Source organism: Thermobia domestica, chromosome 1 (genome assembly GCF_964235325.1).
Source record: "Thermobia domestica chromosome 1, izTheDome1.hap1.1, whole genome shotgun sequence".
Lineage (NCBI taxonomy): Eukaryota > Metazoa > Arthropoda > Insecta > Zygentoma > Lepismatidae > Thermobia > Thermobia domestica.
The window spans coordinates 164,897,874-164,922,342 of NC_137454.1; the positions used below are offsets into that span (position 1 = coordinate 164,897,874).

Here is a 24,469-nt window from a genome sequence, read left to right on the forward strand (position 1 = left end):
ACCGTTTATGATATTCCATGTTCTGTTATACCAAATGTACATGAAGAAAGAATTATTTGATCATTAGTAGTTTCGAAATGTATAATAATAACTTTCTGCTCAGATACATCCGTATCGGTTACAATGAAAGAATAAAGAAGAAGGTTTTACATCGTTGTCAATGACTTAATTTGTAAGCTGACAACTATTTCCAAAACCGTTGTAGATTACAAATTTACAAAGAAAAGTAATAATTAAAAATATCAGTGTTTATCAAATTCTAAATTACGATGAATAATTTTCTGGTATGTAATTGATATGGATGAGATGATTAAAACCGACATGTTCACTTATTGAATTCCTCTCAATCTATTCTCCAACATATGACTGATTTATATACATAAACTATTCAAAATATATTTGAGGATGCTTCATTAAATGGATTGTAAAGTTTTAAGCTAAAGTTCTGAATATTTTCTCAAATACATAAACAGGGTGTTGACCAGTCAGGAAAAGTCAGGGAATTTCGTTGTGTCAGGGAAAAATCTCTTCCAGGACCGCTATAATGGGAACTAGCCTAAGGCTGGCTGAGGCTTCAACCCAAGACCCTCGCGCTAGCTCGGGCTACGATCTGGCACCTCATAAACCTACAAGCATGCCAAATTTCGTCATTATGGCTTTACCGGACGTACCAACATTTTGGGGTGCAGAATGTGTGTCACATAAATAACATAGGAAAGATTTTTCAGTTTCCCATAAAACCCTTTAAATTTATTTATATATATATATATATATATATATATATATATATATATACTTAGATAACGCTATCAGAAATCCAGGCCTCCCAGCTATCCTATTTTTTCCTATATTTTGGAAATTTGTGTATATTTGTCCTATATTTTAATCTTGTCCTTTATTTCCTGTATTTTTCAGTCATTGAATTATTAAAAATACAAGCCAAGGGCAGTTCCAGTGATGATTTAAATTGCTACATATTAGCAATATGCTAAATGTGTCTTAACATTTTTTTTTTTTTTTTGATGAGTAGGCACTAATTTTCACTATTTTTTTTTTTTAATTTGCTTTCTTCTATCCTCCCATGTCCACTCTTTTCTTCTTTGTTTTCTATGTGTTTGTTCTTTCCCAGCGAAGCTTAACTGAAGAACCTTGCCATGCTCCAGTTTCTTATAACGCAAGCTGTTCAGCGTTTTCTTTCAGCAGTGTTTGCAGCAGTATTGGCTGGCCATTGAGGTGTGTTGTTATTCACCAACTTTCCCGGTGCCTTCCAATATCGCTGTACATAATATGCAGGGTTCCCACGCGTCCTGGAAAACCTGGAAATAAAAGTGTGTTGTGAAAACGCCCGGGAAAAGTGGAAATCAGAGAAAGGGTGAAAATCCTGGAAATTATTTATGAACTGGAAAAGGCTTGAAATTTACGTTGTGTAACAGTTGTTAGAAGTGCATATATAATTTGCAGAGCTATGATGAAGGAAATTCTTTTACATTGTTTATTCGAGAGGAAAATACGTTGATCATTTTCCTTTAATCAGTAAATCAAGTCATTTATTTCAATCAGTTTCTTTTTTCCAAAACGATACAGTTGGTCTATTAAGTTTAAAAAGCAAAAGGTTATATACATATACTCTTATTCTGTATTAATCTAAATCTTGTTTCCAGTTGCTTATTGGGGTGAAGGGTGGCCTTTTCTTACAATATATTTTTTTTATTTATTTATTTATTTTGTGCTTCAGAGCGTAATATTCTCTTGTATAAATCAAACTGTCCTATATTTTTTCAATGTCGTGCTGGGAAGCCTGGAAACCTACAAGTATACGAATTTCAAGTTTGTAAAATTCCAATTCCAATCACTTAAAACATGAGATTATATGTCAAAAGCAAAATTAAATAACATGAGGAAAGTTTTCTTTGTCTTTTTTCACAAGTTTCTCTCCGAAAGCATGCCAAATTTAAACTCTCCACGTCAACCGGAAGTTTCCGTTGTCAGTCAGTTCATGGAGTGATAGGCACAAGTCTCTTTTCTAGCTTTTAGTTTTTTTTTTCTTTTCTTGAGCTTGTCTTTAAAAGTCTCTTTTTTTGAGGATTTCTCTCTCTCTCTCTCTCTCTCCTTTTTTGTTAAAAAAAATGAAGAATGTCAGTATGTTTTTTGTGTGTACATTCACATTTTTCTATGTCCAGTGATAAAAGTAATAAGTTTCAGGATGTAATTATTTCATTCTTTGGCATCATCTCTTGTGTCTTGTGTCATTTCTCTCCCTAGAGAGTTAAACTTTTCCACTGTTCTCATGCATGTTTCTTTACCTTCAGTTCAAACCTTGGCTTGCTAAAGTAGATGGAGATCAGTATAAGGCCAAACGTGTTTATTGTAATAAAACAATTGATTTGAACAACATCGGTCGTCGTGCAATACATAGTCACACGGCAAGTAAAGGACACCAGAAGATTTCTGCCACAGTACGTACTAAGTCACAACCAAAGATATTCGAGGCTTTTCGTGGACAGCCAGTCATTTTCAGCAAACGGCAACTCTCCACAAAGTATAGAAATCAGCCATCCTGAACAAGTGAAGTTGCCAGCAAGTAGTTCTATCCAGGTGGTTAATAAGTCATCAGAAGCATCAACATCACAGAATCCATATTTGAAGGTCAAATCCCAGTATTTTGTTTGAATAGAAAGCACAAAAGCAGAGATGCTGTGGGCGCTAAAAGTTATGAGTCACTTTTCATTGCGATCGGTAGACAATTGTTCTGAGTTGTTTAAAAAAATGTTCTCTGACAGCGAAATAGCTAACAAATTCGAAATGAAGAAAGACAAACTTTCTTATACTGTTGTGTATGGTCTTGCACCATTCTTCAAGGATCAGTTAACAAATCTTTGAGGCGTGTTGTATGTGGAAAATTGTATAACGTCTGTGATAATGGTCTAAGTTAACCATCTGTGTAAACAAGAAAGTTATTGTATAGGAAAACCCATTTCCAAAAGTTTTTGCATTTAAATTCTATTATGGTGTGATGACTAAATAATGAAAATAAATAGGAGTGGAAAGAGTGAAGGGAGGTCACTAAAATAGTCATAATTACAGATAAATGAATTGGTTCGTTTGTACATTTGTAGAATATTGTATAAGCATATAAACAATGATGAAACTTACAGTTCACTTTAAATATGAGTTATTTTTCATGAGTTATACTAAGAAAAAAGGTAGCGACAGAGCCAGGGAAAATTATAAGTTTGTAAGGGAATTTGATGAATTGGTTCGTTTGTACATTTGTAGAATATTGTATAAGCATATAAACAATGATGAAACTTACAGTTCACTTTAAATATGAGTTATTTTTCATGAGTTATACTAAGAAAAAAGGTAGCGACAGAGCCAGGGAAAATTATAAGTTTGTAAGGGAATTTGATGAATTGGTTCGTTTGTACATTTGTAGAATATTGTATAAGCATATAAACAATGATGAAACTTACAGTTCACTTTAAATATGAGTTATTTTTCATGAGTTATACTAAGAAAAAAGATAACGACAGAGCCAGGGAAAATTATAATTTTATAAGGGAAAATGTCAGGGAATTTGATTATGCTTGCTTGGTAGACACCCTGATAAAGTAAGAGCTGAGTATTTAATGATACCTGTGAATTCGAATAATATATGAGTTTAGGTACAGTTTGTTGTAGCCATCTGAATAATGTCTTCCTTCTGCAGTCTATGATTAGGTTGTTCTAATAATCAGAATAATACCTGTACACTCTTATGCTATCAATTAAGATGCTATCCTCTGGAAAGAGCAGTTAATTTTCTCATTCTCCAAGATCTACACCAAGCATGAGTTCCATGCTGCAAACATACATTCAACATTCGTATAACCGGCTTCTTGTACAGCTGAACGTGGCAGTTACACGTGCTATTAAGGTGAATACTGGTATGTCCTTTTCCTAATGGGCGTTCACAAATATGTTTCCACTAGTGCTGTCGAAATCGGTTTTTGAAAAAACCGAAAACCGGTTTTTGAAAAAAGTGAAATTTCATAAAACCGAAATGTCGGTTTTGAAAACCGCTTTTGCGGTTTCGGTTTTGAAAACCGCTTTTGCGGTTTCGGTTTTGAAAACTGCATCTGCGGTTTCGGTTTTGAAAACTGCATCTGCGGTTTCGGTTTTGAAAACCGCATTTGCGGTTTTCGGTTTTCAGAAAATCGGTTTTCTCAAAAACCGAAAACCGCAAATGTCACAAAAATTCAACAGCACTAGTTTCCACTAGTGTATAATGTACAGAAAAATGTGTATGTATTCAAAACACTAATACCAAAGTGGCTGAAGTGACAAAATTACTAAAGTGATAGGTGCAGGAAAACAATACAATGACAAAAAATACTGCTTTATTAGAAACAACTGGAATGGTTTACAAAATAGTATATTTAGCATATAATTTCAAACACTACGACGTTGCAATACTTTTATATAATGAATTGACCTGAGTAAAAATTGAAGGATTCTAACCACAATGTGAAAAACTACATGGTACAACTTTTAAATAACATTGTTCATAAGTTATTAACAACAAAAGATACCTAGTCCTTTAAAAGAACATAAAATACATATATATTTTTTCTAAGCATTCACAATGCATGTTAACAGAATATAATCATACAGAATATAATAACAAAAAGCACAACCAAACTAGAACAAAACAATTCTTCAACGTGGAAAAGAAAAGAAAGGAGGAAAAAAGAACGTTCGTAGTACTTTTTTTATGTCATAATTATTATACTTGTCCCAACACACACAGACAATTGATAACAAAGCCACCGATCTGAAACCTGGATTGGAGAATCCATTTCAATCAACCCAAATAATAGTGGCAATGTTACAAAACTATTATTATTATAAACAAATAAAAATTTTCCAATAAACAATTTAAACATTTCGAACCTTAATTTTAAGTTCGTTTACACGTACCTAATATACTAATTGTTGTATACAAGAATTGGAACATGGGGTAAGTTTTCTTCTCTTAGTTTGAAACGATGAAAGTTTAATTTTTACCGATGTTACTTTCTTCAAGGGCCGCACTTGCAACACAGAGACAGAGAAGTAGTTTATACATAAGTTCACAATAAGATCCAATTTATTATTTTACGAGCAAATTTTGATTTATTATTTCTTGTCAGTTTTTTTTTTTTTTTTTTCAGTATTTAATGTGTAAAATTAAATAACAAAAATATAGTAGAATTTGTGTTAGGTTTTAGTAAGGTAACTATAAAAATGAATGGGACCATAAAGAGAACTTAAATTATTAACATCTTTTATGGATATCCATACCCTTTATGAGGAAATCTCAAAGTTCTGTTTACATTATTAAATGTAGATCAGATTAACCTACATCGTACCGACTGTAGTATCAAATAAAGCAAGATATATATCTTTTAATTAACTCTAAAAATAGAAAAGATCTTGCAATTAGCCAACGAACCTTCTTTTTTTCTTTCTTTTGCAAATCTTACAACTTATTGTTGAACCATGTAAAAAAAAAAAAAAACTGAAGCACTACTTAATTTTCACATCGTATACTTAGATCCTGTTTTTCTTAGATTTATGTATTTACATATTTCTTTTAATACTACGTGATTTGTAATTTTGCAAATGGCACAACTAAAAGTGTTGAGTTGTACGACATAAAAGTAATTCAAAATAAAGTATCATCTTAACAATGTAATTTTTTTTTAAAAAAGAATAAATGTAATTTATGTAAATTTGAGACAGTATTACCTTGTTAAAATAAACATATTGTCAGTTAGTAAAATGGAAACCAAAAGTGACCATTTGTGTAATTTTTGTGAAAAAGAAAAAAAAAGCAGACGGTTGTACATTTATTTCACTGCAATAATGATACTAAGGATTTTTTTTTTATTCACAAATGAAAGTAAAAAATAAGTATGCATTTTCTACATAATAGAAATAATTATTTGAAACTTTAGAAAAAATGCTGAAATCTAGTTTTACTTATTGAACACAAAAAATATTAATCTATTTTTATATACTTTTCTCATCATTCTCCCTTTTATCTTGTATTTATTCTTTCTCAGCTAAACTAAGAAGAAAGAACATATCTAATTAGAACTTAACGCAGTGTTGATAAAAACGTGTTCGTGTATTCACAAAAGTGATGGATATGCATATCTATCTACAATGGTTAATCACATAAAAATATTCTGTTCACACACAATAACTCCCGATATTTCATAAAGCTATACTGCAACTCTGAAAATAGCTGGTTTTGGAAGAGAAATTGAAAATCAGCATATTGTTTACCTAAATACCATGTTTTATCATTATTTAGTAAATTTTCATTTTTATTCCAATGAGTAATGTATAACTGTTTTTGAGGACAACAGATCTTCATAATTTATTTTTCGTTCGTACAGATATAGAAACTACGAAAAACAAAATAACAATTTAATAGAAATTATTGGCTTAAACAAATTAAGCGTCACATGCCACACTCGTTTCGGCATCCAACTGTGAAATATCTTGAAAACAAGTCAACAGCTTCCTGATTCTTATGTAAGCTGCTTTAATTATTATAAATAAAGTCAGTCTAACAATATTCAGAACATAATACCATAATCTAAAACATTTTTGTTATGTTTATATATATTTAGCGGTTTGATGGCAGCCAATAGTAAGCGCCACTTCGGCGAAATTGAGTTATTAGGCGGGATGGGTTGGGATCCGACTACACAACAGTATGTAGGTAATTCGGAATTGTACCTGCTACGGCAGAGGAAGCTTGTTTAGTATGTGTAATTGCACTATATTGCATAAGAATGTTGAACTTTCTTAACCAGTTTACTCAAAATTTAGAAAATGGTACTTACCATTGTCTTTCCACTAGCCGCTTATATATATATATATATTACAAATACATATCGGGTGTTCTAAAAATGGTGCTCATGAAGAACAAAGCGTTATTCTTATGGTGAAAATAAAGTGAAAATCCTATATAATGGTATACCCTGCAGGGCCTCCTTCAGCCGCTATAAGGAATAAAAATTTCACTATGTGGCAACGTCGCAGATTAACTTGGAACCATTAGCATTGTTCTACGAATCCATCAACTAGTTACATTGATTGTTATGCTAATAAGTGGTGGTGGTGTCAACGTATATCGACTTTAACCTCCATCTGGAAAGAATCTACGTAACTATTTGATAGATTGATAAATTTTCTCATGGTTCTTTATCTGCCACGTTGCCATATAGTGTAATACGTGTCTTCAGACAGGGACCAGAAAGGTATACAATTATATATACTTTTTGCTTTATTTTGATCTGTAGAATATTGTTCTGTAGTCCGTGGGCGTCAATTTTTAGAACACTCTTAGTTCATTTCAGCTGTTGAATTGTCTGTAGATTGAATACAATAAAACAAACTGATCGGTAAAAACAGGCAAGGAACTTTGAATTAATATCTATAGTTATTATGTGTGTAAACTAACAGTACATAATTTTCTAGAATTTCAAATACTGATAAACTAAAGAGCACTTAATCACCTCTTGTCCTTCTTATTGGAAACATCTAAAGATAATTATATTTTCTACATTACGGATATTACTTGATTCGCCCTTTTCCCCTAGAGATTCTGTTGATCATTATTCGCAAAGGCAAATACAATTTGTCACGCGGACAGTATTTCGAATAATAATACGCCACGTGTATGTCCTATATTCTATATAGAATTTATAATAATAATAAAATTCTGCTTCACTCTTCAGCACTCTCCAACCTACAATTCAATAGGAGCTAAGCAGCAGTGGCGAAGAGCTCTTCAGCTATTCTAGATCGTGCCTATTTATTTATATTTCCAATCTATCATTTAAAGCTAAATTTTCTGTCATTCGTAAATTTCTAGCTATCTACAAAAGCACATAAACCTGTCTTAACCTTGCCTCAGTTATATAATTAATGATTGTGAGACTTACTAACAAGTCTGTAGCCAAAACTAGACAGATCACAACACAAAGAATATTTCACATTTACTTGGAAAATTATCTTGTTCATATAAGTGTATTGTTTAGATACATAGGAATACCTTGAGATAATAGAAATTTGAGAAATAAGGATAAAAGATTGAGCTTGCGACGAAGTTGACATAACTGAAATATTCCAAATTAAATCATATTTCTGGGAATCACTTGTTCATGTATGATTTCAAAATTGACCTGTTTCAATATTAAAGCAGAAAAGCAATCGAAAGAGTCTACATTGAGCAAACAAGGGAGTGAACATTGAAAACAATATTGAATTGGTAACTACGGATATAATAGGAATATGCTTTTTAATTTGACATTTGCAATAAAGTACAACAAAGTGACATGTGTTTTATATAAAAGACAAGAGGCCTAATCACTGCGAAATTAAAATACCGCTAATTTTACAGTAATTATGTGATATCTTCAAATAGAAAAACATAATCGAAATGTGAAACAGGAGCTCCCTAGACAATATTATTTTACCGTTATCACGGGTCACATAGTAGCTTTCCGTTTGCAGCCATTTAGAAACGCGAAAATAAATGCCGATTTTCTAAATGGCTAGAAATCGGAAGCAGATAAGTGAGTCGTGATAACTGTATCTCATGTAAAATAATATTGTCTAGGGAGGTCTTGTCCCACTTTTCGATTATCTTTTATCTATTTGAAACTATCATATAATTACTATAAAATTAGCGGTATTTTAATTTCGCAGTGATGGGGCGATATTATTATAGATTTACTAATGTGTCAACTGTTATTGAGGAACTACGCATCTAGACTTTGCCTAGTAGCGGTCTTAAGTGTGCCTACATTTCGTAGTATCTTTTGGCTACAGACATATTCGCCATTTCATCGATCCTTAATGGAGAGCGAAGAGCCAAGGCCCAAGCATTTAAAGCCTTCTAAGGTGTTGATGGTGAAATGCAATAAAACATGTGAAGGATGCTCGCCTCAGCTATCTTCCTTTATCTGAAGTGTTTGCTTTTACGAAAATTAGCAAGGCAATGGTGGAAGCAGAGCTGAAAACTTCTCAAAAATTATCGTGTTCGTTTTACGATAACTTCGAGAAAACGTGCCTGTATCATTGCAATACAATAATGTGCGATGAATGCAAAGTTTGACAATTTACTATAAAGATTTAAGCTAAACGGATTAATCATAGATCACAAACATCTTTTTTTTTTTCTTTTAATAAGTTACTAAAAGTATTTATTATCATTTAGAAGAGCTGCAAGAGTTCATTTAGCAAATGACTTGATGATTCACGAAAAACATAATGTGCAGTATAGTAACTAAAGTTTTCATTATGATTATGAAATCGATTCACAGAATCTTCATATCAAGCTTGATCAACGTATTTCATAAGTATTCAGCGTTAAATCTAGATATTTTCTCTTGCTAGCTTAACGCATAAGGCACAAGCAAAATATACCAATAATAAGATACACCACTTACTTAAAAGAAAGAAAAAAAAAGTACACGATTAGTTATCATTTGTAGTTTACATATAAAATTTAAAACAACAATTTCAATTCCTAAATGTGAATTAATATCGCGAATTACACAATTTAACATTTACGAAATTTTGTGTCCTATACAAAAACTCTATTTTATAATTCGTATATATACGTACGGTATATATAATGTCGTATCTCATTGATTGATTTTGTTACTTAATTATGCAAAAAGTTAAAATAAATATAAAACATTAATATTCTTACACAACTTGTATTCTAATTGTCAATGTATAAACTGTTTCCCAACTACTTTAGGGGGAAAGAGGCGAATAGATCATTATCCTGTATCCAGCACATAACAAAACATCTCTTTCGTAACAGTAGCCCAACAAAGTATAACATTGAATGTCCAACATTAATAATACTATTTAAAAATATTACACAGTATCAAATATCCTAGTGTCGTGAATAGTATATATATATATATATATATATATATATTATTTGATTTTCTAAAAAATCAGAAATATACTGGCTTCTTACTGATTATTGTCAGATTTCAGTCATGACTTGCTGCAGAGTCTCTTACCGTTAACAACGCATTTGTTGAGTCTTGGATAATGAAGAGATGTAAATTTTTAAATATAAATCGAAATGTTAATGCACTACTCCGAGAAAAACTTACAATTTCGAAAACAAACATTATTAGAATACCAAAAATCGCCCACCAAACAATCTAACAAGTTAAAATTGCGTATAGTTGATAGTACTCTCAAATTAGCATCTCATTAATCAGGCAAAATTAACGCCATAAACTATGTTCAAAGTTTTTTTTTTTTTTTTTTTTTTCCATTCCTCTTCATACACTTTGATAGAAATTGTCCAAAACAGAAGTTATCTTTATAGTAATACGATGAACAAAATACATTAAAGAGCTTTGCATAACCAAGTACATGTTTGTGTGACAAAATATATTAAAATATTACGGTTTTCTACGCGGAAAAATAAGTATATTTTTGGTAATAGCATTTGCTGGTAAACATGTAATGGTTAATACATTATTTGGTAAATTGGTAAAGCATTCGAACACGTTTTATTTTGCATTATTTTACTTGCGTTGGAACAAACGCAACTGTACACTTAGATATTAACTATACACTTATATGGTTCCGAAAATGGAAGTATAATAGTAATAATTACATATATTTTTTTTTTAAATCCCTGTTTGGCACACAAAATCTCACTGGCAATGTTAAGAACCTTTAACATTCATTCACCACAGCCTTTCTTTATCTATATTGTTTAGTCAACACAATAATTAACAAGAAAAGTACGTACTATAGAGTACGAAGTAGAAAAATATAAAGACAGAAAATATTTTTATATATGTACTAGCTATTTACAGAAGTAAAATCTTACTGTTTCTTTTCTTCTCAGTAAGTGGATACCTATCTACCTTTACGTGCACCGTGCTTCCATTGCGTGGAAAGAAAACCATTTTGCACACTCTGTAATAAACCAAAAGTAATAAAACAATCAGTAAGAATATAATAATTTCGAAGCAAGTTATGACTATATTGTGGAGTTCTAAGTTATTGCTCTTTCTTTTTATATTAACTGTTCTATTCACAACACTGCGTCACATATTTTCAACGGTTTTAATTTCGGTTACCAGCTATCATAATTTCGGTGGCACTGATTACGCCGGTGAAATCCGTTTAATTACCAATTATTATGAAATAGAATACATTTTTGGACATATAATTTTTCTGCTGAGAAATAACATGACAAAATTTATCCTATTTCAGGGCTATTCTCGCCTCTCCCGACCCCCGTGGGCGACGTTGTTTGCTAAATGTGTGTAGGTCATACATTTTCTGAACCTTTATTTTATTTTGCGCATTCTGCTTGCTTGTTTCATGTACAGCCTGAGCTACGAACACTCAAAAGTAACTCTATGAAATCTGTATTTTTCTAAAAATACAAACGGTCTTACCTTACAGAATGAACCTGGAAATCAAAAAGTTCATTTTTTTTTTATTTTTATTTTTTTCACAGTTAAAAGTCAAGTTTCGAATTATGATGCCAGCTCCTTAAGGATTCAGATATATTGTAATGGATTATGATTGTCACTCTTCCTGTTATGCATTGAGTTAACAAATAGAAAAAAAATATATCATATTTTTTTTTGTTCACTTTTATTCGTCCATTTGACAATCCCTATTGTAGACCACAGTATTTTTCATATTGTTATTTTTTAAAATATAAATGGCACAAGTGACTTGATTTTATCTTATTCTGAAGAAGAAAGTCGAGTTTGGTGAATACAGAAAGAAAAAAATACGAACAATAAATATTTAAATGTTCAATTCATACTCGTTTATTAATATGAAATTATGAACAGCATAATTAAATCAGAAAAGAAAATGATCTTACCAGACAAATAAAAATGGCAGTGAAGAGTGATGATCCATGCTCATCAAAATTCCAAGGTGCTGAGCTGCACAATGAAGTAATAGGTCGTGATAGTTCCACTCTCACAGTTTTCTTTCTTAATCCTCTAAGCTTTTGTGTATCACTAAAAGTAGCAGTGATGAATGATCTAGGACAGGAACTTCTATTGCAGTTCTTTGGTACCGGTTCCAAACACACTCACTTCTGAACGTGAATGAGATTCAAAACAGCAGCTCATGAACTTTTTTCTTCTATTTTAAATACGAATAATCTGTTTAGTCACAAGTTCGTAGCAATCCACTAACTAATATATTTTTAAATAACATCGTAATAGCATATAAATGTAAGATAATAATATATATGTAATGACGTAGAAGTTGCTAGTTAACGCAAAATGCACTATTTATATCAACAATTGTCATTGAATTATTATGTGTTTATGAAAGTATCTTGATTTGCTGCTAATTTCTCGTCACATTACCCTATTAACCAGATCAATTAGGGTTTTGTAGAGGAAGCACTTCCTGCAAAGAAAAACAATCATTAATTAGGAGACATGTATATAACATTTTAGTTAAGTAAATTTAGTTACCAGAAATTAAATTGTGAAATCATGTGAATATACAATGACTATTATGCTTAATGTTAAAAAAAAAAAAAAATCTAAAAATTTGCAGATCTGAAAACTTTGCGTCGCCATAGAAATGACTAACAAGTCAGAAACTACTCACTGTACGCTTGTTTTAAGTAAACTTTTGTCAGGGTTGAATTCAGGGGGTAGCCCGGGGGGGAATCTCCCCCCGAAGAAAATTCATTCCCCCCCGGAGAAACTCAAAAAATTTCAGTCACAAAATGTAGAAATTACTTCATCCAATTATTTGCTTTCTTTCCGTGCACGGTGCAGACGAAATCCGATCTCTCAATATACATATAAATGACGCAGACCCATACTTTATAAATATTAAACATGTAACATCTAAGATAGAATACTAAATAGTCAATAAAACTTTTATTTCTTAACGCTATGACCGAGTTTGGCAGAACATGCATTGTTAACTATTGAAGAAGGGTTTTATTTTAGTAGGTACTATACTCTCGCCCTCTATTATATATTAGTAGGTAGCACTAGCACAGATTGAGATAGGAAAGGAAAGGTCTTTCGATCATTCCATATGATCTCTGATTCAGCAGACTTCAGTTCTTGAAAATGTACAGTTCTTGCATTATTTGAAATAGGGCGCCTAAATCCCATTTCTCGCATTGGAAGTAACAGACGTAAATGTGTTTTACGATTGTTAAAGTAAACACACCTTTCTTTAATTAAAAATAATTCAGTTAAAGAGTAAGATTCAGAGGGCGTCATTTAGAGGGATCAGGGAGGAATAGTTATCCCTCCTGGATTAGAGATTTATATAGAATTTATCAATATGATAGTAGTATATAAGTGAAAGATTGTTATTGAAGGTGATGAAGATCCTGCTCAGTGCCGTGCCATGGGAGAGAGGCAAGCGAGGCGACGGCCCCGGGAGCCGAAGTAAGAGGCGCAAAATTCGGGAGGGAAAAAGAAAAGAAAAGAAGGAAAGAAAAACAGATGAATGAAACACATGTGCACATATATAAAATGAAAAGAAAAAAGTAATGAAAAGTGCTCAAAATCAAGGAAAAGCAGGGTTTACTTTTTAAAATTTTCTCACCTTTCGCGACTGGTCTGTCGACCTCACTCATATATACGGGGGTGCCGTCGTATACTCTCGCGCCAAGCGCTGATTTTTCACGACACGGCACTAATCTACTGAAGATTACGTAAACTAAACTTTTTATGTGTATGCAGTGAAGAAACCAAAGCTAGTATGCTTGATTTAGAATCAGAAGTGTGAGAAAGAATGATAACTTTTTGTTAAGATATTCCTATGTATGTTTATTTTAGGACAAAACATATTTGAGTTAATTTATTTTTTTTTAAAAAAAAAACTTCTACATTAGCAACAAACAGTAACTACTGAATATAGGAAATAATAACAAAAATAGCTACTGTAAATAGCAGTTAAAGTTTAATGTAAAATATTTTTCAGTATTTATTTAATGTTTTAGATAAAATTAAACGATTGTTTTTTTTTTTAATTATAATCTTACATTGAATATTTATCAGCAATTAGTCTCAATATTAGGTAAGATGTGGATGTGAATGGAATTGTTAAATATGCTGTTTTCTTGCAAAAATACAGAAAAACAACCCTCCCCCCCCCCGAGGAGTTGACATTCCCCCCCGGGTGAAAATGTCTGAATTCAACACTGACTTTTGTGTATTTCTGACTTAAAAACGTTGTACTGAATGTAATTTTCTCTACTCTTTTAAGTTTTCAAAAATTATTCAAGTATGATCACAAGTGACTATAAAATCGTGCAATTTTGTACATTGCACTATCATATCTCCACAAAAATTAGAGAATCACAACTATAACAGAACCTTCAGTAAGGAAACGTACATACTAGTCACTTGATATCGACTTGATTTTAATAAGTTGGTGGTAATTGTACCAAAAATGTTGAGTGAATATTTGAGTGAAAATCAGTCAAACCACTGATTACCAAGGAAACCGCTTTAAAATAAAACGCCCCTCGGATTCTGCCTCAGTGAGGGAACTTACGATAAACTGCCAGAACTGTGTATAAAGTTGTAGTATAGTAATAAACGATGAATAATGAAACAATGTTGCAGAAAAACTGGGTATATAAACACTTTTTCTTTATATGTTATCCTGGAATGTAGGCTACATGAGATTGTTGTTAACAGTTACGAGGGGGCGGAAACTGAGGCTCTGCTTCACCTGTTTGGAAATTCTAGAAACGCTACTGTTACTCAATATAAACTTCCGAATGTTGAGGTCATGCGCTACACCCTCATACAGAGCATTCGTGCGTTTTGTAATCGACGTTTAGGAATAAAACCAAGAGCAGTCACAGTAGGTTATAAGAAATAGAAACGTTGAAGAGAGGATGATAAAATGTTTTGTAGGCCGAAATATTAGGTAAGATTTTTTTAAAAATCAGATTATGAAAAAGTACAACTGCGGTACGCCATAGTACACAACGTAACCAAGATCTGAAACAATTCTGTCATAATAAGAATGCGTAATGCGTAGGAATATCTACAACCAAAATAAAATTCAATTGTAAAGTTAAAGAAAGAAAGCAAGAAATTACTTATTCATTATTTGCACTGTCACGGAAACAAACTCTTTATTTGATGGATTCCCGATTGCAAACTCCAAAAGAATAAATTCAAATAATGATTAAAATGAGTACTGTAGACACATTTGACTAAGGAAAAAAAAAAAGAGAGAGAGAGAGAGAGAGAGAAACCTGACGATGCCTTCTTATCATGTGCAAGTAAGTGTGTGTCACTGAACATTAGTATTAGATTTCTTTTACAACGATTTGTAAACAGCCAATTAACATGAAAGCGAGTTAAAAGCGTTAATAAATTTAAAATAGTTGTGCTAACTTGTTGACCTTTTCCAATGTTGAGCCTCCTTTTTACCATGTATTAATATATTTAAACGTTACATGAGTTATTAAACAATAACATTATGATTTAAAAATCCGTTTCTCTTATTCAAAATACCAATTCAGATAAATATAGATTATTATATTTATGTTTTTCATAACAAAACACCTTTTGAAGTACAACGTTCGAAAAACAATTTCGTATGTTTGCATATTACTTAACGTAATTTTTATTCAAACACAACTTGATCTTGCTCCTTCGTTGTAGTTTAGCGCCCTTTTTCTGCACCAAGGTTATGTGAGGCATGGACTAGCAGTTTAAGATACGAATGTGTGTTCATAGAAGATTATATATATATATATATATATATATATATATATATATATATATATATATATATATATATATATATATATATATATATATATATATATATATATATATATATATATATATATATATAAGGGAATGGTAAGAGAAATACGGAAATATATGAATAAAGATATTGAGTTTTGCATGAGTCGTAGTGGTTTTGGCTTGGAAGTTGTCACACACTTTGTGGAATACGAACAAGTCTTAGATTTAATCTAATTAATTTGGCACAGATCAACTTTAGACAATCCATGTATCTCTCTCTTTCTTTGTAAAATCAAAATATTTTCTTACACTGATGTACGAGTATCAAAATCGTCAGCGTCAAAATTTTTAGAGGAGTTATGTATTAACTAGTCACTTTTTTCATTCTTTTATTTATATATAAATTTAATATCATCCATCACTTGTTATAAGATGGAGTATTGTAACACGCATTTAAATTTGAATTATGGCGTTATGCACAGTTCTCGAGCACAAAGGGTACCTTGCCTTTATACGCAGCAAGGCTCCTATACTACATATGCTGCATGTCGGAGTTCTTAATATCTATAAGATTAATCCACCATGCCTCATTTTGTCTGAAGGTAAAGGTACAGGAAGAGTAAAACAGATTAAGGCCATTCGAAACAGAGTGAGAAATAAAACTATAACCTGACGTTCACAAAGAACAGTTAATAATAGAGTAAGTTCAATTATAAGTTGAATTTAATATAAAAATGTATTGTTCTCCATTCTCATACGTATTGTTATGCCCCGACATCTGACAAAGAAGCACGGCACACCTCGAGTATAAATTACACTTCCAAGTTGGAATTAGTTAACATACCGGTTAGCCAAGAAGAAAGAACGTATTTTAAAATGTTATTTCCAACAAAAACGTATTCCGCAAATCACTGATGGATTAAAGTTCAAAGTTTTGTTGTACGACAATTGTTTTGACCACTCCTCTTCAAGATCTCAAACATCGAATTGTTGAAACTGTGAGATGAATAACCAGCGACAATTTGAGTCGTGTGTGGCGAGAAATGTACTGTACCATGTTGGGTGATTCCTCAAGGATCATAGAACTTCAAACGTTGAAACTTCTTTTATCCAGTGATCTGTGGATTATATTTCTGTCCTGCAAGGTATGCTAAAAAAATAACATTTCGAAATCAGTTTTTACGTTTTGACTAATCCGTTTCTTTTATAGTTACAGTGCGTAGTTGAATATTCTTACCTGCTGCGTGGTTTACATATCTCTCTGTGATCCAATGGAACTCCACAAAATTCACCAATTCCCGGATCTGCAATAAAAAAAATAATAATAATAACGTTGTTTGTTTTCTTCCATTTTATATTTTCGGTTATTGCTATGTGCACGCTACAAGACCCGACGGACTATGGGAAAAATTAGTTTGGTTGTGTAAAAGAATATTACAGTACAACATATTTACGTTATTTTCCTTTATCTCTGATTTAGTTGTGTTTTTATGTTCTAGATTGTAATTTTACAACTGTGTTAGAATAGTTAAGTGATTTACACTAAAGTGTGTTTCGACTTAAACCAAAATTCGGATTACGTTATTCTTGTAAGAATGGAACTGTATCCTAACCCAAGAATCCTTTGTATTTTTTATGGATTCATCGTTCCACACAAAATAAGTTAACTCAAACTTCAATGATAAATAGATAAATAGAAAAGTGCAAATAAATAAATACATAAATAAATAAATTAATTAATTAGCATTTAATATAACTTATTATTAAATAAATATAAATAACAAGTCTAGTGGAGTGCAGAGAGAAACGCAGTGCATGTATTATAGTGGAGGAAGAAATAAGTAATCTTTTTACTGATTAAACATGTTATCCTAACACACTTATTTAAATCGAATTTTTTTGTCCCTTTTAATACTGGTAAAAATGGCCGCGTAAGATCTCCAAATAGATAAGGAAAAAGCTTTTCTATCTGCTTTTATTTGCTTTTAATGGAACTATAGGTATAATATTCTTCCGTTCCAATTTTCTCATATACTGAAAAATTTTTGTGTTGGACAAATCATCACTTTCAGACTTACTACTAATATATACAAACAGTGGAAACATCTGTCACTACTTTAGCGTTAGTATTTATATTTGACAATAGATACCAAGTATACCATATTTACATACTGATTTCAAAATAAATTTGCTTTGAGCAATATTAAAAATAATATTTGGAAAATTACGGCACAAAGTATAACTTATCAGCTCAATCTCTTCCAAATATAAATATGAAAAGATATATATCTATACATACTGTATCAAAGGAAACATTATTATTGGTGGCTGTTAAAATTACTCTGTACTCAGCTATTAGGGTCTGTTGAAATTAATCTATACTTAAATGCCCTTTTTGGCCAAGGAGCTAACGCATACATTTTTTGTGCACGTAGTCCCGAGTTTAATTCTGATTGCCCCAACAACTTGGGCAGAAGTTCTCCCGCTTTAAGCAATAAGCAACGTTTCATATAATCTTAATGCTGAAAATGGATATCAAATTACATTCAATCAATGAAATCAAAATATTACATCCAAAATGTTTTCCAACATTTCTTATCAGAATATAATAGATATTCTTACATACTTACAATCATACTTACATCATGTTCAAAAAAAATTGTGTTAATTAATTGTGATTAGAGATTTTAAAGCACCTTCTTAATATGAAGATCAATAAAGGAAACTTGCAAAAATACAGTAGATATTTTACAAGTTAATAAATAATAAATAAATAAATAGAAATTATCATGAAAAAATCTTTTTGCGTTGTTGTTGTTTCTAAATAGACAAATATTAATATGCTTTGGTTCAATAAGTATACGTGATTACATGTGGTTGGTAGCTTTTGCATTGTAGATTTCTACAAAATATCATGAAAGAAAATTTGAATTTTTATGAAAACTTAGCAGTTGTTTTTAAATATTTATTTTAGGAGGATATATAGTGCGGTAAAATTAACATGTCAATATATGGAAAGTTTCTCCTCTAGATTCCATCTAATGCGGTCATTACTCCCTTAAGTAAGTTATAATAATCGTGACACAATATAATATAATATGTAGGCTATATCTGTGTTTTATTAATTAACCAAGCATATGTAAAGTGCTGTCTCTTACGTCTAACATACATAAACATTTTCCAGTCATTTTACTTCATTACAAACTATTCATGGGAAGTAATTGTAATACATCCTTCCTACACAAGCTTTTGCCTGCTTTTTTTCGATCATGAATATGCAAATATTTTGTAAGCTTCAGAATATCAAAACATATAACTTTTTATTCTTCAAGGTAATGGAATGTTTTCTGTGACCTTTGCTGTAGTTCAAGCTTTCAATTATCGACATTATTATTATATTTCGATTTTTTCTTTAAATCTGATATTTTTTATAAATGTGTAACGGCTGTTCAGGTAATTTTGAGACTGTTAATGTTCTTCATTACACATACCAAAGCTTTCGGAACTTTTACGAACAACACAAAGATAATTTAAAAAATCGCAAGGCAGTTATCTAGTATTTCTAGTATTTATTAAATCTTATTAATTTAATACAAAATCAAGATCATTTCTCAAAGTCATACCTTTAAACAAGAGAGTTCCGTTTCACATCGTGAAATTAGACGGACTTTCAAACCATGTGAATTCGATATCCAAAACTAAATTAGTATGTTTGTTACTTTCAGTTGTAATAGAGGGATAAGTCAGAGAGGGGACTTATTTTGAGATGTTGAAGCCATATCAAACAGCTAATTCTCGTTATCTGTTATCGTTTTTGCTATGTAATTAATATTGAAACAGCAAGTGGTAGATTCGACCACTTCCTATTTTAGTAAGAATATTAGGTAGGGTTGCCAGACATCCATATGTTGTACGGACAGTTTATATTTTAAGATGTGTCTGTGTCCGTATTTTTTTTAAGTGACAAACGTCCGTATGTTTGTTTTGGACTCGGAAAATGGATTAGTTTCCTCACAACTGCACCGACATATACGCTCATGAAGAAAAAAGGGGGAATTTTGTACTAAAGCTACGTGAAAATTCACGAAACAGACTGTGGGCGAGGAGAAAAAATTCACTTTTAGTGAAACTGAAAATACGTTATTAATTCTCGAGACAAGAAGTTTCGCCTTGAAAACCCAATCACAAATATCACGACTTGAGGCTCCCACGAATGTTGCATTACTTAACATATTCGAAAACATAACATAGGGTCTATAATGAGTTGAGTTGAATTTCAGTTTAGCGTCCCTTTCAGCAGCGAGACTATATGAGACGTGGACCTACTGATTAACGTGGAATCCGAACCACATGAGCTCCCGCCAGGAATCGAACCCAGATCTCCCGCGCCAAGGGCGCGTACGCTAACCACTTAGCCACGAAGAAGCTCAGGGTCTATAATGAGTCAAGTATATCATTTAAATTTACAAAAAGAAAGAAAAAGTAAAAAGGGTTTCAGTGTCATGCGTGTTTAAATAACACAAACAGATAGGAGACGGAACCTATTCTTCGAACGCTGACTAGAATCTAGAAAACCATTTATCTAAATATGTTACCCTTTTTTCCTCTATGTACATCAATATTGAATCCGGAAGTGATAATGGATTTATACCGCTTCCGGGTTTAGTGGAGTAATAAGGATGGAAATGGATTCAATTCTTGAGATTCTGAATTGATTTTTTAAAAAAGTTTGTTGCTATCTATTACCACTCTTAAGTATGGACATAAAAAAAAGTGTCTAACAAAATAAGAAATTTAAAATACACTTTAAAAATATTTTTTTCTGCTACTAGATCCTAATTACATGTATCTTTTTCACCTCTATTGGCGACCTTCTTGAATTTCTTTTGCAACCCTCAGGTTGAGAAACCCTGTCCTACACAATCCTCAGACCACTCTAATAATTAACGGAAAACGTTTCAGTCTATCAGTCTGTGTGTCACTTAATTGAAGATAATAAACAGTCATTCAATAGATGTCGCCACTGCGCTATTACTTGCTAGTTAATGATTTAAATGAACACAATATTATGTATAATGAAGTCCTTGAATGGAATTTGGAATGGCTCATACTACTATCTTAACTAGAAATTATAAACGGGCCTACTACTACCTGTTAGTTTCGGAGGGTATCTAAAAGACTATTTTCACGATTACTCAAAGGCATAATCCATTATTGTTAAATCAAATCTACTGATAATTCCAAAATTGTATGCAAGCCTTTACAGATTTTCCATGTCCCTAAAATGGTTTTGAACGTATCCTCAAGATGTTACTGCACCTAATTCAACAATTACGACTTTGTGATATTAATGTCAGTACACATACGCTATAAATAACGTTAAATTTGTTTCTGACGTAATTAAATTTGATGTATCTTAATTTCTAAATAATTAAGTAAACAAAATTAGCTCCATAAACTTACCTGCTGATTCTACAGATACTATTCTAACGTATATAAAATTGAACATTAATGTGACCTTTGTCTCCACAAAGCTAATGACTTCGGTATGCCTCAACTGATTTTTATATAATTTCAGGAAGCGAGCGTGCAGGTTCAGAACTTCATGGCAATCTGTTTAGAAGAAAGGAAAAATTAAAGAAACGATCATAATTATGCTTGTAAACTTATACATGTACACACTTTAATAATAAGTATTAAAAATATATTCTTCATATTCTTATCAGATATGATGTCAAAACTATTAGAGGACGCCTATAGCTTGTTGCGTACATGCAGCACATAATGGCTGATCGTGCCTGCGTATGCAAAGTTGTAGTAATCTCTTTGGGTTATAATAAGAAGACACTTTTATAACAACAAGTAATTTCTGCATTTTAAAATATTTAAAAAAAAAAAAAGTTTCACAGACCAGGGGTGTCCATAGGCAGGTTTTAGGGGCAGAGTGGCAATTTTCATTGAAAGTGTCACAATAAAACTTTAATCTCTCTATATAAAAAAGTCCTGACTGACTGACTGACCAACGCCCAGGCCAAACGGCTTAAGCTAGAAATCTAAAATTTTGATTGGCATAGGATTTGTGACGTAAGGTACCACTAACGAAGCATTTTTTTTTTTTTTTTTTGAAAGTTCGACGAGGAAGGGGGACAAGAATGGCGACTATAAACATGAAATTTGGTATTTACGCTAAGGATGTGTTTCGTTTTTAATGTTTCCTTAGAACGAAAGAAAAAATGTGCGGGTTGAAACTGTCGTATAATAAGACCAGTAGCGTAGAGTGCTATGAGACACTGAGATACTGTCTATCCTTTCAAATTAAAAGAACATAGTTTTAGAATTTCTTAATTAGTAAGAATCAATATACATTTCATGTTGTAGAAAAATATAGAAATAATATGGTCCGTAATAGCTTGGTTAATAGCAATAGTGGTAGAATCTAATTTGTTAATAATTTTATTTTTCAAAACTGGGGAATTAAAATTCTGTCTCCGTCAAACAGGCCACAGAGAGACATCAAGAAATCTGTCTCAACGCGGCTGAACAAGTCAGTGGAGCTCCTACTTAAAAGTGGCGCGCGCATGTGGCTGTGTGGGGTTCTCGCTCGCTGGAAAGAACCTGACAATGAGACATGTTTCAACTGCAGTGATACCACACTTAGTGTAATTGTACTATTATAAATCCAACACACTTTTTCCTCTTCATTTTAGATATTCAATCATATTTCAAAGAAAATTTCAATAAGTAGAAGAAAAAAACTAAATTAATAACTACCGGAACAATTGCTGAAAGTTTTATGAATACCAGTAATTCATACAAATCTTCCATGATCTATCTTCGGCTTCTGTTTAATCGCAATATCGGAGTGTGTCAATACTGCGAAAGGCAAAAGTGAGCGCAAGATGTTTTATAGTCTGTCGTTCTGTTGTTGCTTTTAAAATCGTTAGCTAACTTTGTGTGAATTTGGATATGTGTGTTAATTATGTGTTGTTTGCAAACTAAATGATTAGATATACTGTAGATTTATAGCACCAGTTGTTATTAAATAGCATGCTAAGCTGTCGTATGAAAATTAGTATCAAGTTTAAAAAATAGCTAATTTCTGAACTTACTTATTGAATCAGAGATCACACTTTACGAAGACTAAACAAGTAAGAAGATTATACACAGGAAGTAAATTATTAATTCAATTTAACGTATCCAATGTACTGTATATACTGAGATTCTTCAGAATGAATTAATATCACTATGCTTGTTTGATTTAATCGTTAAGGGGTTTGTTGATGAAAATTAAGTCTCCATATGTTATATACGTAGTGCAACCTCGCAAAAATCAGTTTGTAGCGAAATTTGGTCAGAAGTTTCATATTCCTCTCCAACACCGAGGCTGTATGAGACATGGCCCTACAAATTAATGTTAGTTCCGAACTCGAGAAGAAATAATAATATCTACCAGGCAAGCACCCATTTTGGGGGGGGGGAGTGCCGAGGGCATAGGTGGAGCTATGGGAGCATGGGACTATTGCCCCCTATCTTTTTGGCAGAAAAATAAAATGCCACCTATAGCCTAACTCCACATTTGTCTAGAAAGTGTTCAACAGATCCGAGACTGACCAAACGGTCTGCCCCAGCAGACAATTCCTAACTGGAGGGTCCAGGGTTTGAGGGGATCCAAGCCACTACGTCTATGTAGTATTGAACGGATATTATTCTGCACTCGACAAGACAAGTAACTGTCAAGTACCTTCATCTATATTTTCAGAAAAAAATATGGAACTACATGTTGGAACTCGGTTGACTCCCCCCCCCCCGTGGGTGCGCCTGTGCTGTCTACCCATTGCGAAAGTAAACGCTTCGCTACTGAATAAGACGACCATATTTTAAGATTAACCATTTTAAATGATTTTTTAAAATACAGTTAGCACTTCGGCCGATATGGATTTTGCCATTTCTCTTTGATTGAAATGCGTATTTTAAGAGGGAAAGGAGATTTAAATCTTTTGCAAACAATAATGTATTCTTGCTCCGCGAAGAACGAATGCGAACGCTGAAATATGAGGTGCGAGGCCGTAGACCGAGCAAATGGCGGGGCTGGGGGCGAAGTTCCCAGCTAGCCGAAGATTAGTTAATCATAATGAGCTTTTAAGAATGGCAAAAAGTCTCGAAATTGAGTAAAATTTAGTCTAGGAACTAAAATATCTTGGTTTTCTCACTCGCAACTCTGGTCTTTTTTTTTTTTTTTTTTTTTTGTGGGGAAGAACGGTAAATTTGGGGGATGCCCCCAGGTACTTCGGTGGGGAGGGGACACCGTTGATTAGAATGAATAGGAACTGCTACAGTTAGAAACATGTGCTACTTTGAATGCTTAATCCATAGATGCTGAGTGCCCTGAGAATGTTTTGTTTTAGCTTTTACTACAGGCGATTGTACAAATAAAGCAATAATAATAATAAATGAACTACAGCCTGGAGCGATGTACAGCTTTTCTGAACTCTAATAACCTTTTAATTGTCAAGTATAACCTCAAGGCCATGTAAAAAAATAATAATAATAAAAAAAATCAGACTCTCACTTTTAATCTTTACCGTTATTTATTCTTGATATCATTAAAAATAAGCTTTATTCTGCCCTCATTTTCAGAAATGTACTTTCAAAAAGCA

General features: G+C 32.2%; 1 protein-coding gene across 2 annotated transcripts in view; it reads right to left on the bottom strand.

The window, feature by feature from the left end:
* Positions 1-5,171: 5,171 nt before the first annotated feature.
* The window catches only part of LOC145690684 (protein SERAC1), a 192,344-nt gene continuing 173,046 nt past the window's right edge, over positions 5,172-24,469 (bottom strand). For both annotated transcript variants that reach the window (XM_081765825.1, XM_081765835.1), the window contains exons 6-9: positions 21,276-21,425; positions 17,050-17,116; positions 11,930-12,471; positions 5,172-11,001 (exon numbers count right to left, since the gene is read on the bottom strand). In XM_081765825.1, coding sequence (XP_081621951.1) covers positions 12,420-12,471; positions 17,050-17,116; positions 21,276-21,425 — 269 coding nt within the window. In that variant the 3' untranslated portion in view covers positions 5,172-11,001; positions 11,930-12,419. The remainder of the gene's footprint in view (positions 11,002-11,929; positions 12,472-17,049; positions 17,117-21,275; positions 21,426-24,469) is intronic.